The following is a 12850-nucleotide window of genomic DNA, read 5'->3' as shown; positions in this document are numbered from 1 at the left end:
GTCTTCCATTAATGTTTGCTTCAAGTTAATCTTTGCCTTCCAGCTCTTGATTCCAACTCAAAAGATGATTTCTTCCGACTCTCACGAAACGCGAGTCTACAATCATTGCGATGTTTTACCTTCCGCGCTTGATCTCTGTCCCAGAAAAGCCTTTCCTGATTCTCACAAAGTTCGACCCAATAACCATCTCGATGCTTTACCCAACGAAGTCCTAGAAATGATTGTATATGAAGCGATTGAGAATCCATTCGATATTTACGCCATCTTAGCCAGTGTTCGGACAATTTCACGCATTGCTCGAACTTGTAAACGGCTATATTCCGTTGCCAACCCAATTCTCTACAAGTGGAATATTCGTCATGGCGGCTGTTCCGGCCTGTTCTGGGCTGCCAGGAAGAATAGGGTCGACGTATTCAAGCGATTCGTGGAGAGTGGAGCATCAGTTAATATGGTAGTTACTGATCGGACTCCTCTAATGACCGCGATAACGTTTTGCAGCGTCGATATTGTGCGTTATCTGCTGACCATCCCGGACGTCGACTGGAACCGAAGAAGCATACACCATGGCATGTCAGCACTGCATGCGGCTATGGCGTGCCCGACGGAAATCACAGGGTTGTTGTTGAAATGCAAGGACGTGTTGATAGATGAGAAAACCGAGTGGGAGAGACATACTGCGCTCCACTATGCCTCAGAGAAGAATATGGCTTCGGAAGCAAAGATTGTACTCGATAGAGGTGCTGATCCGGATGCGAGAAATCACCGGGGCTGGTCTCCGCTCAATTTTGCGGCAGCTCGGGGAAACACAGAGATGGTTCGCCTGCTCCTCGACACCGGCAGAGTCGACGTTAACGTTAATCCCGAAGATGGTCAGCCACCTCTAGCCGCCGCTGCCGTTAAGGGGTACAAAGACATATTCGATTTGCTCATTTCGCACCCCGATATTGACATTGAGATTGCTTTAAGCTGTGACTATACGAAGAAACATATAAACGAGATATCTCCTGAACTGTTTAACCGTCTGATTATGGAAGTGCCAGGGGCAGTTGAAGGCGACGGGCCATGAGTTTGGGCACAATGGACGTACACTATTATACTCTTATACTACTTATGTGCTTCATAAACCACAGCATGGGCTATCAAAGTTTAGATAGGGTGAATGACATACAGCATAAGCTAAGCGACTCTTTCATAGCTGTTACTACTGAGATGTGAAGAAACTCAAGATTTTATTATGGAATCGTTAATTGCTATTGTTTGGCTGACCGAAACTGTATTCCTCCTAAATAAAACACGGAAAAAATGGGCTAATGTTTCCCATTCGTTCTATTCCTATTAGCCATATAGACGGCAAAATTCTTAAGAGGAAGCGGAGCATCCTCCAAGTCCATATAGACCTCTATTAGAGCCAAGCCTTTGCCCTTTTGTACATCCTCGCGTGCCAATACACTTCGCAGCTGTCCCCAATTCTTAGCCTGCTCCGCTATCACAGGGTATTCGGGATCGTCGAGAGGCGCTCCGAAAAAGCTCAGGGCCTGGGTATATCTCCATGGCTGGATGTCGTTGTAGCTTTCGTTGAATCCGTGAATATATCGCTCGACCGTATAGCCATTGTTGTTGATGACGATGATGGTCGCGTCGAGTCTGTTCCTGATGATATCACTGATACCTTGAACTGACATTTGGAGGCTTCCGTCCCCTATGAACAGGATAGATCGACCTGAACACCCCGCGGCCTCCATGGAACCATCCCTGCGCTGCTCTCGACGAGCTAGAGCGGCTCCTTGCAACGCTGGGAGCGTATAGCCGATAGAAAGCCATAGACCTGAGTTCACAAAGGTAACATTGTCTGGTAATATCAGCGTACAAGCGCCAGCAATGGCTGTTCCGGCTTCCACAATGATAATATCTCCAGATCGAAGATATTTAGACATTCGTAACCAAAATGCATCGTGATCAATTATTGCATTGTCGGGGGAAGGCTTGAGATTTTGAAGCAGATGAGGCGGGTAAGACGGGCCACGATTGAACGGATAGGTAGGCAGCTTTGTTGCGCTGATATTCTTCAGAAGCTTGTTCATGAACGACTTGGGGGAAAAGAAGCGGCCGGAGGCATCAGGATTCTGGCCAAAAAACCTCACCGAGTCCTGGTCGATAGTAATGGTAATATCTGCCTTGGGAGCAGCCGTGAACCCAAAGGTATTGACATCAGAATGCAGAGGACCGAAATCCAAGATAAGATCGGCACCATCGACTTGCTGTTTGAGAACCGCGTCTCCAACAGCTCCAATGTAAACGCCCTGATAGTTTGGTAGACTTTCGTTGACGATGCCCTTCCCAAAAGTCATAGAAACCGTGGGGATGCCAGTCAGCCGCACAAACTCGTTTATTTCTTCAGTTACTCCGAAGCGAGCGGCCAATCCTCCCACGAGAATCACCGGCTTTGTCGACTTATGAATTGCCTCTACGATGGAGGCCACGATTTTGGCCTCGTGCCCTTCGTCATATCCGGGCACTAAAAGGTCGATGGGTGACGTAGGGGCGGGCACTTTAGCATGGACCAAGTTGGTGGGAAGCTCGATATACACGGGACGGCTATTCAAGACGCAAGCTTTAAGAGTTGCGTCAACCAAAGCCGGTGCCGTGTCAATATCTATTAGATTAGCCTGAGCCACGGTCACCCACTTGTTCATGTCCGAGAAAACTCTGAGATTGCCGTCACCCAAAGAATGATGCAAGCAGGCGCCGGACTCTTGAGCAGCCGTAAGGGGTGTTCCAACAAGGTGCACAATGGGAGATTTTTCACCATACGCGCCTCCAATTGCGTTGATGGCGGAGAGATCCCCAACGCCGTAAGAGGTACACATGGCCGCTATTCCCTTGATTCTTCCATAGCCGTCGGCAGCATAGCCTGAGTTGAGCTCGTTTGCATTTCCAACCCAGGTGAGGCCTGCCGGCTTGACTCGGTCGAGAATGGTGAGATTATAGTCTCCAGGGACTCCGTGAACAGATCCAAGGCCGAGCTGGACCAGCCTTTTGAAGATGTAATCTGCCAGGTCAATCTGCTCCTGGCCTTCTGAATTCGGATTCGTCATGGTGTTGTGACTATTTTTCTCTCAGCAAATAAAGAGATTTTGTAGAAAAAAAAAATGAAATGACAATGCTATTGTCGACGCGCAGTGCGGATAGAGTTTGTATTGAGCTGGTGTCAGGCTGCGCTTCACGTGGCAGTAGCAACTGCTGCAACATACATTTATTTATACACCGCCTGGCAATACAAGAGGTAGTTTACAAATATTAACATCAGATCAAATCCATCTTTCAACATTATCCATGGCTCCTATTATACTCTTCGTTCTTGGAAATGTCTCGCCTCCTTGACGGATAGTCGGGTCAGCGAAACATCTCCCCTCCCTTCCCCCACCTTATACCGATGGATTGCCATCACACCGATCACTCCGGGATTAAGTAAGGCGCTTTATCGTCTTGGATGGCGCGATTATTTTGTTATATCCGGCATCCAAAAACGCCTTTTGGAGAGATTTCTGATTAATTCGGGTCCCAAGGGCGTGGAATGCATTTGTTGTTATTGCCGGCAGGAGTCGGTTCAAGATTCGCGAGTAAGATCTAAGATGACTAGTATGGCAGCAGCAATTTCTCAAAGATTGGGGTAAGATTGCGTATTAGTTTTCAGCCACCGAGCGGATAAGTCAAATGTATATACTAATCTGTATCAATAGGAGTACTACAAGCGAATTTTGTTTGTTGTTGATAATTCTGGCTGCTTTGTCTAGTCAAATCAGGGGAAAGCGTGGGTGAGAGACAAAACTCAACTTTGAGAAGAGACTACGCATACAATCAGCACGGTCATCAATCGAGGCTTGAAAAAAAAAAACGAATAGTATCAGTATTATATAATACGTCTATCGTCGCTTGATTAGTGCTGCCGAAGCCACCGGTGTCTACACAGAGTTTTATATCTCTGACCACCTCCGCTGTCGGGCTAGACGACGTTTGGGATGAATGAATCGGATTGAAGGCAGCCCCGCCATTTTATTACGGCAAACATCCAGTGACTAGTACGGCAAATGCAAGATGTAGCACTTAGTCCCACAAAGAAACTTTTCAGTTCGTTTGCTGTTGTCCGCCTGCCAGCAGCACGAATTCGTCGCTTACGGCAAACTGTAGCTTTTGCCCATTGGCGAAATTTTCTTCGTCGGGGCCTAGTTTTGCCTCATATTCTGGATCTGCGAATGACGCAAGGAGCGATTCCATATCCGGGAAGACAAAGGTCGTGATTGCGTCGCAGTTAATGAATGAGGTCTTGTCGCCAAAGGCAGTCCGGGTAACTGCCCTCTCAGCCTCGGTATTGAAATGCTATTTCGTGGTCAGCTGTATTTGCTGCGGGAAGATTGGGTTTTGCTCCATTGGTGGGAGTAGAGAGCTAGAAACGCAACACGTACAATAGAATAGTCGAGCACGCCGTGTCGCCTACAGAACTCGAGGGCCATGGGAGCGTGGACCTCAGTGTAGTACTTCCGAAACTCTTCATCGCTCAGGCCCTCCTTCTTGGACACTAGAAACGTAGCCTTGGCGACATGTCGAAACGTGCCTGACATGGTGGATATAGAGATTGGCGATGAGAAAAGATGGTAATCCCAATTTCTGAATGATGAACTCAATTGCTAACATCGTCTTCCGGAGCCTTTATATATATACTTGGCAGAGCCCACCTCCTTGAGTGATTCATTCGCCTAACTATTTCGAGGGACAAATTCCATGACAAGGTACTTTGTACTCCTTCTATAAATGTCTAGACTGCCGAGGCGACTTGTTTGGGGAATCCATGTCGCGAAATGGGTTAGCATCCCGAAGTGTAATTCCTGTTACAGCAGTGGCCCAGCAGAAAAAATGATGCTATTCGACCTGACGAGACTTTTGTAGACCTAGAGACGCCTCATTAAGCACATGGTGATGGCTCATAATTTACATTATTAACCCGAATATTGATAGTCACATCGAATTCATGTTAAGGTAATACACTTCGCTATTCAAAATGCTGATGTATCAGACTAAATCGCAACCAAAGCTCTCTTTTAAGCTTGCGGCTTACCATTTGGCGGATCTCGCTAGCCTGCAACTGGCTAGAGTCCCGAGCTGCGACTGTGTATGTACATGTATATTATTGATTATATGGCCTGGCGGAGTTGCTGAGTGCAACGGACGCTTTCAATCCGGTTCAATCCTCCTCGTGTGTCTCCGGAAACTGTTTGCTGGGCCTGGAGATTTATAATAAGTTCCAACCCTTGTGCTCTTTTCCGCGTAAATGCGGATATGTAGGTTGGGGGTTGAAAGTCCGTCATCTGACAAGATTCGCAAACTGAAGATAAAATGCACATACAAGATGACAGCATGAACATTATCGTATTAGATTTTTCAAGCTAAGCGGGAGATGTTTGTTATGTTGTGAAGCGCGGAACTGGAGAGTTGCGTGCCGGTCGTTTGCTTATAAATTCCATGGAGGTTTTTGGATGATGTCCGCTGGACCGACTATCTTGGCGATGTCCGGCGGAGATAGTCAGCGAAGAATGCTGCAAGATCTGGGCTACTCTGTGGAGAGAAAGAGAAACCGTAGCGTGAATATTCGCCCCTATACAAAACATTTCAAGAAGAGCACCTTATACATGAACTGGCTGCTGCTTCTGCATGCGTATAGTTGCAGAGTTGTGTCGTATACGGCCTTCGGATTCCCAGCTTCCTTTCTCTTCAGCTGCTTGCTGGATAAAATCCATCGGCTTAGCAGTTTGGAAATCCTGGCAGTGGAAATCCCGATTCATCCCACACGTCGTCCAGCCCGACAGCGAGATCGAACGGATCATTCCCTATCTGTCACAAGTTTAGTATAGCGTTAGCTAGCAGTATTGAGTTTTCTAAACTTACATCGGGATAGCTGCTGTCGAGCCACGCTGACGTAGGTAGAACACTTGCTTCCGCGGAAGGTGGCGGATAGGTGGCAGCCTAGATGGAATAGATGATAAGCAAACATTGTCAGAAGGAGAGGGGAAAACAAGTACTGGGTATGGATATTAAGTTGAACGGCGCATGGCTTATGCAGAGCTCACATTTGTTTGGTTGACGATATCTTGAGTAATCGCCTGCTGCTGAGCAAGATCCGCGGGCTGCCGCATCCATACATTCTTGTAGTACAGATCGAGGAATCTGCGCGCACAAGATGACTTGGCTGTCTGTCGAGATTCTTTCCCCAGATGCATCTTGATAAGCATGATAGCCGTGCACATGATGAAAAAAATCCAGGGATCGGGGATGCGAAGGTATTTGTCTTCTATTATGGGGAGACACTGCTCGAGTAGATCGATGGTCGACATTGCATTTGCCATGATGATACTAGGCGAGCCTATTCAGAGATTAGATTTGTTGCAATCATGCAACAATGGTGACCTTGCAGAGAGTAGGAGAGTAGTACGACCAACCTTCTGGCTGTAGCAGAGTGATACGAGTTATATGCAACGACGCAACGGAAAGATCTTCTCGTATCTGTGCCAGACTCTGCACTCCTAAATTGGCCAGCCCGATATTTGAAAGGAGTATCTCGCGCGACGTCTGATAACAGATGTTCTCCGAAAGCGAATATTTGCCGTCATCCCTATCAAGGTACGGTCGATGCAGAGCTAAAAGACATGCTTTGAGCTGAAACTCCAAGATTGAAAAGGTCAAAAAAAGATATGGGTCCCTTTTGTCGCTAGTCCTGCAAATTCCCCAAGGTGGGAGATCATTGATTGCCTTTGTTATTTCATGAGTATAGCGCAAGACGTCGTCATAGTCAGGTATCTTAAAAACCCCCGATCCAAAAAGTCGACGTGATATCTCGAGGCGAAGCGACCAGCTTCGAAAGCTATGGAGTTGATAGGAAGACTCTGTGTAGTAGTTTGGTAGTCTTTCAATAGGCGACTGAGTAGTTGCATCATCCAAATCTTCGTCTGCAAGATTGATAGGCGCCTCGACGTCGCACTCAATGTTATGGAGAAGAGTAAGTAGGCCGCATTCAAACGTGTTCTGAAGCTCCAGTTCGCGAACAGTAAACCATATCCGCTTCTTCATCTCTCTTATGAAGGGCGTATCCGTTAAAGGAGGATTACGATGTAGCCCATCCGTGATAGCATCTTGAATCAAGGAGCCGGTATCTTTCCAAAACCTCTTCTTGTTAACCACGTTCATCCTTCTGGCAATGTATACCAAGCAAGACACTTGATAGTGCACAAGCTTGCGATGCTTTGAGCTCTGTAGCCTTAGCCAATCGTCAACAGCGGCAATCCATTGCTCCGACATGTGTCGATAGACAGCTGGAATCGGCGAAGAACCGGAAATTTGGGAAGGGGCACTGATCGAAACAGCTAGCATAGAGAGAATCATGGCTGCCATTGTTGGATACCGCGTCTTTCCAGGCGTCCAGAAATTCACGTACTCCCTGCTGAAAGTTGGAACATGCACAATACGGTGGAGGTGCTCGAAATTATTGAGATATATCGCGACTAGCGCATCTGTGTCACCCTTTGGCGGCAAAAGGTTAGCGATAAGGGGTTGCTCATGGGACGCCAATTTCATTTTCCAGCCATCATCTCTGGCTGACTTGTTCTTCTTGATGTAGATTCCATAGGGCTTAAGCCATTGATCAGCGGTTTCCTTGATGAATGGGAAAAGCTGTGGGATCTGCCGCATAATTTTAGCCGCCAACCTGCGTTAGAAAGATTGGGCTGCCAGGCATTACCTCTGAGAAGAATCGCAGCAGAGTATGACGTCTATAGTACCCCCGCGGGGATTTATCTCTTGGATCGGGTGGGCTGTCATTGTTAGTGCTGATGAGATTCCGACTGCTCGAAATGGCTTCTTTGGCCTCTATCTCATCGCTTCTCTTGGAGACATCATCGACTTGAACATCTCCGACAGAGGCATCTCGTCCCTGCTGAGGAGTTGGGCGTGAAAGCAGCTCTCTCAGCTGAAAAAGCTCACTCCGAAGATTCAGGATCTCAGAATGGTTGGATTTGATCTGCTCCAGCTGTGCGCTGTGATCAACTGGCGGCAGACCAAGCCTCGGTTTGGTTTCAAACTCGCATTGGTCTGCCCTTCCCGTCCTCACGCACCTGCGGCAAGGCCGGTTTCGATCACAGGAAAGCTACAATTAAATCCCTAGTTAGAAAAAGTCTCTGGTTGCGACCATGAATGAGATTCTGGAGAGTTCTCCCCTCCTTGCGTTACCTTTTTTCTTCTGCATTCACCGCAGCTCAGCTGGAGACGCTTCTTCCTGGTTCGTCCATCCTCGGTTACGGCCTTGGAGCTTGCAGCTGCAGCTGGAGCTTCCACATTGCCACTGCCTTTATCTGATCCGACATCGGTTATTGTCGGAGCCGGGTACACCCTTTCCGGATCATCTGTCATCGTTAACGGATCTCAAATTTGTCCCGCTTCCAAGTTCACGTTTGATCCTCATATTAAAGTCGAAAAGAGAGTTGTCCAGGATTCGCAGCAGGCGCCTTGGCCAGGTGCCAGCACGCTATGATTGGGTGGCTTGAAATTCGATCCGACCATCTCCGAACGCTGCGCTGCTCCACCATCTCCAGTTTTGGCAAAACGCTTGCCACCTTCTCCGAAGCTATTCCTAGAAGAGGTTATCAATCAGTTCTTTCGCGTTTACACCGAAAACACCGCCCTGAAGAATCTCGTAAATCGAGCTTGAGATGATCTATACGATTGAGCGGGAAATGGATCCTATAGTATCGTCGGCTTTGTGGGTCGTTGACTCGGTGAATACGGGGATGGCTTTCTGCCCTGTCAGTCATGGCCAAATAAATACACCAGTGGCCGCTGGGTATAAATTAAATTTTCAAGTTTGATCTACGCTCGACTATCCTGCTGACGTGACACCCCTTTTTCTGACGCAGCCGTCTCTATCTTAGAGATCTAACCTTATCTTGTTACCATGTCTTCGGGTAGCACTACCGAGATCGAGTCGGGAAGCTTCTCAGGGGCCAAAGGAGTTGAAGGGACCGATGAGAAGACCATTGGGACTCCTGTTGAAAATAAGAATCAACCAACTCATCATGAATTCCCAGAAGGCGGTTTAAAGGCCTGGCTGGTTGTTTTTGGATGCTGGTGCACATCGTTTGCATCTTTTGGCTATGTTAATTCTTTTGGGTGGGTGATGATCGCATCCGTTTGAATCAGGATCATGGCTAATCAAATGTTTCCTTGACAGAGTCTACGAAACATACTACCTGCAGACATTTCTGTCTGATCGTTCGCCGTCGGACGTTGCTTGGATCGGCGCTATTCAAGCGTTTGCACAGTTCTCGGCAGCCATCGTTGCCGGTCCAATCGCTGATCGACACGGGGCTCTGGTATGACCTAAAGCTAACTTCAATTCAAATTACAACTGAGGTGTTCAATATTTCTAACGTTTGGAATATTAAAGGTTATTATCTGGCCATGCTCCATCCTTCTCGTTGTTGCTATGATGCTCACGAGCCTCTGCACCGAGTTCTACCAGTTCATCCTTTGTCAAGGAATCTTTCTAGGCTTCTCATCCGGCCTCATATTTACCCCCTCAGTATCAATCATGGGACATTATTTCCACAAGAGACGTCCTATAGCTATCGCTATTGCCACCACTGGCTCTCCTCTTGGAGGAATCATCTACCCGGTTATCATGACAAATCTGCTAAGAAACAAAAATGTTGGATTTCCGTGGGGCCAGCGCGTGTGTGGTTTCTTGACCCTGTTTCTGCTCGCTATTTCAGCAGTCACCATCCGCCCAACATCATTAAGGAGAAAGGGAGCTCTGTTTCTTTCGGAGGCATTCAGAATTCCCGCTTTCTCTCTACAAGTTGCGGCCTTGTTCATGGTCATCTTGGGGCTTTGGACCCCTTATTTTTACCTGGCAGATTATGGTTCTGCACATGGAATGTCCGAGAATCTAGCATCATATCTATTCGCCATAATTAATGCAGGCTCTCTCATGGGTCGACTATTTGCTGGCGCCGTTGCTCGGAAACTCGGCCAGTTTAACATCATTGCTGTTGCTTGTTACGCTTCGGCAATATTGCTATTTTGTTGGCTCAAGATCACTTCATCGGCAGGATTAATCGTCCTGGCTATATTATTTGGCGCTACAAGCGGTAGTGTTATTGCCCTGATGATGTCTACTCTTGCCCAAACGGCAGATCACCCAAGCAAGGTAAGCCACTATTTGTTTTCTAGTGTGCCCAAGCTGTGCTGTCTAACAGATTATAGATTGGAACGTATCTAGGAATGTCTACCTTCCTCATCGGATTCGGTGGTTTGGCTGGCACACCAATCACTGGAGCTCTGATTGATAAATATCAGGGCTACTCTCAGGGTATTATTTTCAGCGGCGCTGTCCTTATGGCCGGCGCTGTGCTCCTCACTTGTGCCCGATTTGCATTCTCCAAAGACAAGCTCATTGTATAGATCTGTTAATTCTTTGTTAATCTCAAGGTATGTTGAATACCTATCAATTTTTTGATCTCGTTTGAAGCTAACACACTTACTAGGACTCATATGCATCGAAGCCTTTTTTGCGAAAGAATTTTTCGTTCTCACAACCTTCGTCTTAATATTCAAATCCAGAACAAACCAAAGTACAACTTTAATAGTCAGCTTCGCAGCAGCGCTAATAGCCGCCGAACCTCCTTTCATCTGCCCGTATGGTTCCACTGAGAGCGGGGCCGCGGCAAATTGGGAGAGTAGAATCGCAAAATACACTTCCACAACAGCTTAATAAAGAATAGAATTGGCCTACAGCGCTTAAGAAGAAATAATACAGGGGTAGATATTGCCGCCGTTGATACCCTCAGTTGGCTTCACGTTTCATCAGCGCGTGTCTCGGCATGTCTTAGCCGGACAGCGAATATAAAGCGTTGATGTGTTTGTACCTATATAGACATGCTTCTTCACGAACTGTTTGGTTCAGAGGATTTATCTCAACTCAATCTCTTTGACTACCAACATGCTCATACTATGTTACATCAGATTGTTTGTAATACTTTCGGTTGGTTTCAAGAATGCTACATAGATGCCTAGACGAGAGCGTATTCAAAGCTGGCATATGTCTTAACATCCTCCAAGGCGCCTTCACAATGTTCTTGCCCAGTAGCCTACATGTAGTGCCTTCATATTTTATTTTCGTGACAGTGTCCAAATAGCCGCCCACCCTAGTCTCGCTCCATCGCGATGGTTTCATTAGGAGCGGGGCGGCGGATATTCGACCACCAGCATAATAGCCTGAAACATAATAGATAAAATCCATCGCGCTTAAAGAGTGTCTGTTTAGGAAATTCTCCGCTGCCGATGGTAACATCTGTTGGCTTCTCTATAGAAACAATGAACGTCTCTTCCATCATAATCGCTCATCGTATTCTTACAATGACACCTTCTATTTCCAGCCTCCAACATGAATCAACCTCTGCTTCTCAAGACGGAAGAAGCCCGAAAGGCGGAGCAATATTTCGGATACGAGGCGTACCTCTAAGTTGGCAAAAAGACCAATTACAAGCCTACCTAGAGCATCAGGAGCCCGATTCTCGACCTCTTGTCAAGTCTCTTGCGAATGAAGTAGATGGTTATTTTAAAACAGCCACCGTTAGCTTTCAAAGTCCTCTGCCTTCAGAGAAAATTAGCAAAGCTTGGAATATTCCGCTGCCAGAACCAGACAACGATGATGACGACCTCTCCGTTTCAGCCCTACCATTAAGGGTAGATGGAGCTTTTCTCGGCATTACCACCCTGTTTGCGCCTACTGTGGAAGATCACGAGGTTGAGTACGCACAATAATTCCAAGAGAAACTCATAATGTTAACTTGTTTACTAGTATTGTTGCTGTCTCCGGCCTTGGTGGACATGCATACGGATCCTTCAAGGACAAGAATGGGAGTCACATGTGGTTACAAGATGCCCTTCCCCTTAACCTTAATAAGGATGATACTCATCATCCAATGGCCCGTATCATGATATATGGTCATGATTCAGCTGTGCCATGGAGCAGCAATGTGCAGGATATAGACGACTTATCGTCTGCACTCCATTCAGCCCTCTTGGCTCTGATCCAAGCTCCACGACCAAGGCCTATTATTCTCATGGGTCATAGCTTGGGTGGATTAATCATCAAAAAGGTAAACAGAGTGGACTTATGTTCAAGGTTATTCTTTCCAATCTAATGCATTATGCAGGCATTAATCACTCTGTCCAAATCCTCCAGCTTGGACGACCAAAATCTTTTCCAGACGATTTATGGAATTGTCTTTTTTGGAGTTCCGCATGGCGGTATGGACATTGCCTCTCTTATGCCCATGGTCGAAGATGGACCTAACCGTTCCCTGGTCGAGTCAATTGGGGCATCATCATCTGTCTTGGATAATCTGCAACAGGACTTTCTTCCATCTTTGGGTGACCAGGGAGAGAAAGAAGTCACTTGCTTTTATGAAACAGAGCAATCGCCGACCGCGCGGCAGGTAAATTTGTCAATACAACTTGCTATGGAGCGCAAATGCTGATCTAATATTTGATAAGGACGAGAATGGTAAATGGAGCATGAGCGGCCCTCCAACCATCCTTGTTACAAAATCTTCGGCCGTGCATTGTCGCTCATGGGAACAGGATAGCGTTCACATATGCCCTATTGCACGATCCCATTCCGAGATTGTCAAGTTTGGCCCGAATGACAGCTATTATAACGATGTCCGAGATAGGCTCTACGGACTCGTACAGCGAGCTTTGAGGCCAGAAACACATGAATACGTCTAAATCATCGGGTAATATG

General features: G+C 46.9%; 6 protein-coding genes across 6 annotated transcripts; 3 read left to right on the top strand and 3 right to left on the bottom strand.

Moving 5' to 3' along the window:
• Nucleotides 1–64: 64 nt before the first annotated feature.
• On the top strand, nucleotides 65–1066 carry TrAFT101_000433 (uncharacterized protein; the record flags this gene model as incomplete). Its single annotated transcript, XM_024905883.1, has 1 exon — nucleotides 65–1066. One exon carries the CDS (start codon nucleotides 65–67, stop codon nucleotides 1064–1066), a length of 1002 nt encoding a protein of 333 aa, XP_024764636.1.
• Nucleotides 1067–1307: 241 nt separating this feature from the next.
• Nucleotides 1308–3095, bottom strand: TrAFT101_000432 (uncharacterized protein; the record flags this gene model as incomplete). Its single annotated transcript, XM_024905882.1, has 1 exon — nucleotides 1308–3095. One exon carries the CDS (start codon nucleotides 3093–3095, stop codon nucleotides 1308–1310), a length of 1788 nt encoding a protein of 595 aa, XP_024764635.1.
• Nucleotides 3096–4125: 1030 nt separating this feature from the next.
• On the bottom strand, nucleotides 4126–4619 carry TrAFT101_000431 (uncharacterized protein; the record flags this gene model as incomplete). Its single annotated transcript, XM_066126027.1, has 2 exons — nucleotides 4126–4377; nucleotides 4464–4619. The coding sequence occupies 2 exons, from the start codon at nucleotides 4617–4619 to the stop codon at nucleotides 4126–4128; spliced, it is 408 nt and encodes a 135-aa protein (XP_065982124.1).
• Nucleotides 4620–4999: 380 nt separating this feature from the next.
• Nucleotides 5000–8491, bottom strand: TrAFT101_000430 (uncharacterized protein). Its single transcript, XM_024909351.2, has 6 exons — nucleotides 8275–8491; nucleotides 7787–8191; nucleotides 6492–7728; nucleotides 6123–6415; nucleotides 5941–6018; nucleotides 5000–5886 (listed from the first exon to the last, which is right to left on the bottom strand). Exons 1-6 carry the CDS (start codon nucleotides 8452–8454, stop codon nucleotides 5797–5799), a joined length of 2283 nt encoding a protein of 760 aa, XP_024764633.1. The 5' UTR covers nucleotides 8455–8491; the 3' UTR covers nucleotides 5000–5796.
• Nucleotides 8492–9593: 1102 nt separating this feature from the next.
• TrAFT101_000429 (uncharacterized protein) lies at nucleotides 9594–10982 on the top strand. The gene is made up of 3 exons (XM_024904363.2): nucleotides 9594–10249; nucleotides 10306–10530; nucleotides 10587–10982. The coding sequence occupies exons 1-2, from the start codon at nucleotides 9632–9634 to the stop codon at nucleotides 10501–10503; spliced, it is 816 nt and encodes a 271-aa protein (XP_024764632.2). The 5' UTR covers nucleotides 9594–9631; the 3' UTR covers nucleotides 10504–10530; nucleotides 10587–10982.
• A 433-nt stretch (nucleotides 10983–11415) lies between these two features.
• Nucleotides 11416–12834, top strand: TrAFT101_000428 (uncharacterized protein; the record flags this gene model as incomplete). The annotated part of the gene is made up of 4 exons (XM_024904361.2): nucleotides 11416–11852; nucleotides 11903–12203; nucleotides 12261–12542; nucleotides 12601–12834. 4 exons carry the CDS (start codon nucleotides 11416–11418, stop codon nucleotides 12832–12834), a joined length of 1254 nt encoding a protein of 417 aa, XP_024764631.1.
• Between the last annotated feature and the right edge of the window lie 16 nt (nucleotides 12835–12850).

Source organism: Trichoderma asperellum, chromosome 1 (genome assembly GCF_020647865.1).
Source record: "Trichoderma asperellum chromosome 1, complete sequence".
NCBI lineage: Eukaryota > Fungi > Ascomycota > Sordariomycetes > Hypocreales > Hypocreaceae > Trichoderma > Trichoderma asperellum.
The sequence above is the reverse complement of the archived record's forward strand: the minus strand, read 5'-3'. Positions and strand labels throughout refer to the sequence as shown.

What these genes read in the sequence shown, in the direction of transcription:
- TrAFT101_000430 (XM_024909351.2), bottom strand. Translation starts at nt 8,454, where the DNA reads ATGACAGATGATCCGGAAAGGGTGTACCCGGCTCCGACAATAACCGAT. An exon ending in GTGAATGCAGAAGAAAAAAG is followed by an intron (nt 8,192 to 8,274) that starts GTAACGCAAGGA and finishes ATTTAATTGTAG; the next exon opens with CTTTCCTGTGATCGAAACCG. An exon ending in TCGACAGCAGCTATCCCGAT is followed by an intron (nt 5,887 to 5,940) that starts GTAAGTTTAGAA and finishes AACTTGTGACAG; the next exon opens with ATAGGGAATGATCCGTTCGA.
- TrAFT101_000429 (XM_024904363.2), top strand. Translation starts at nt 9,632, where the DNA reads ATGGGACATTATTTCCACAAGAGACGTCCTATAGCTATCGCTATTGCC. An exon ending in CGGCAGATCACCCAAGCAAG is followed by an intron (nt 10,250 to 10,305) that starts GTAAGCCACTAT and finishes AACAGATTATAG; the next exon opens with ATTGGAACGTATCTAGGAAT.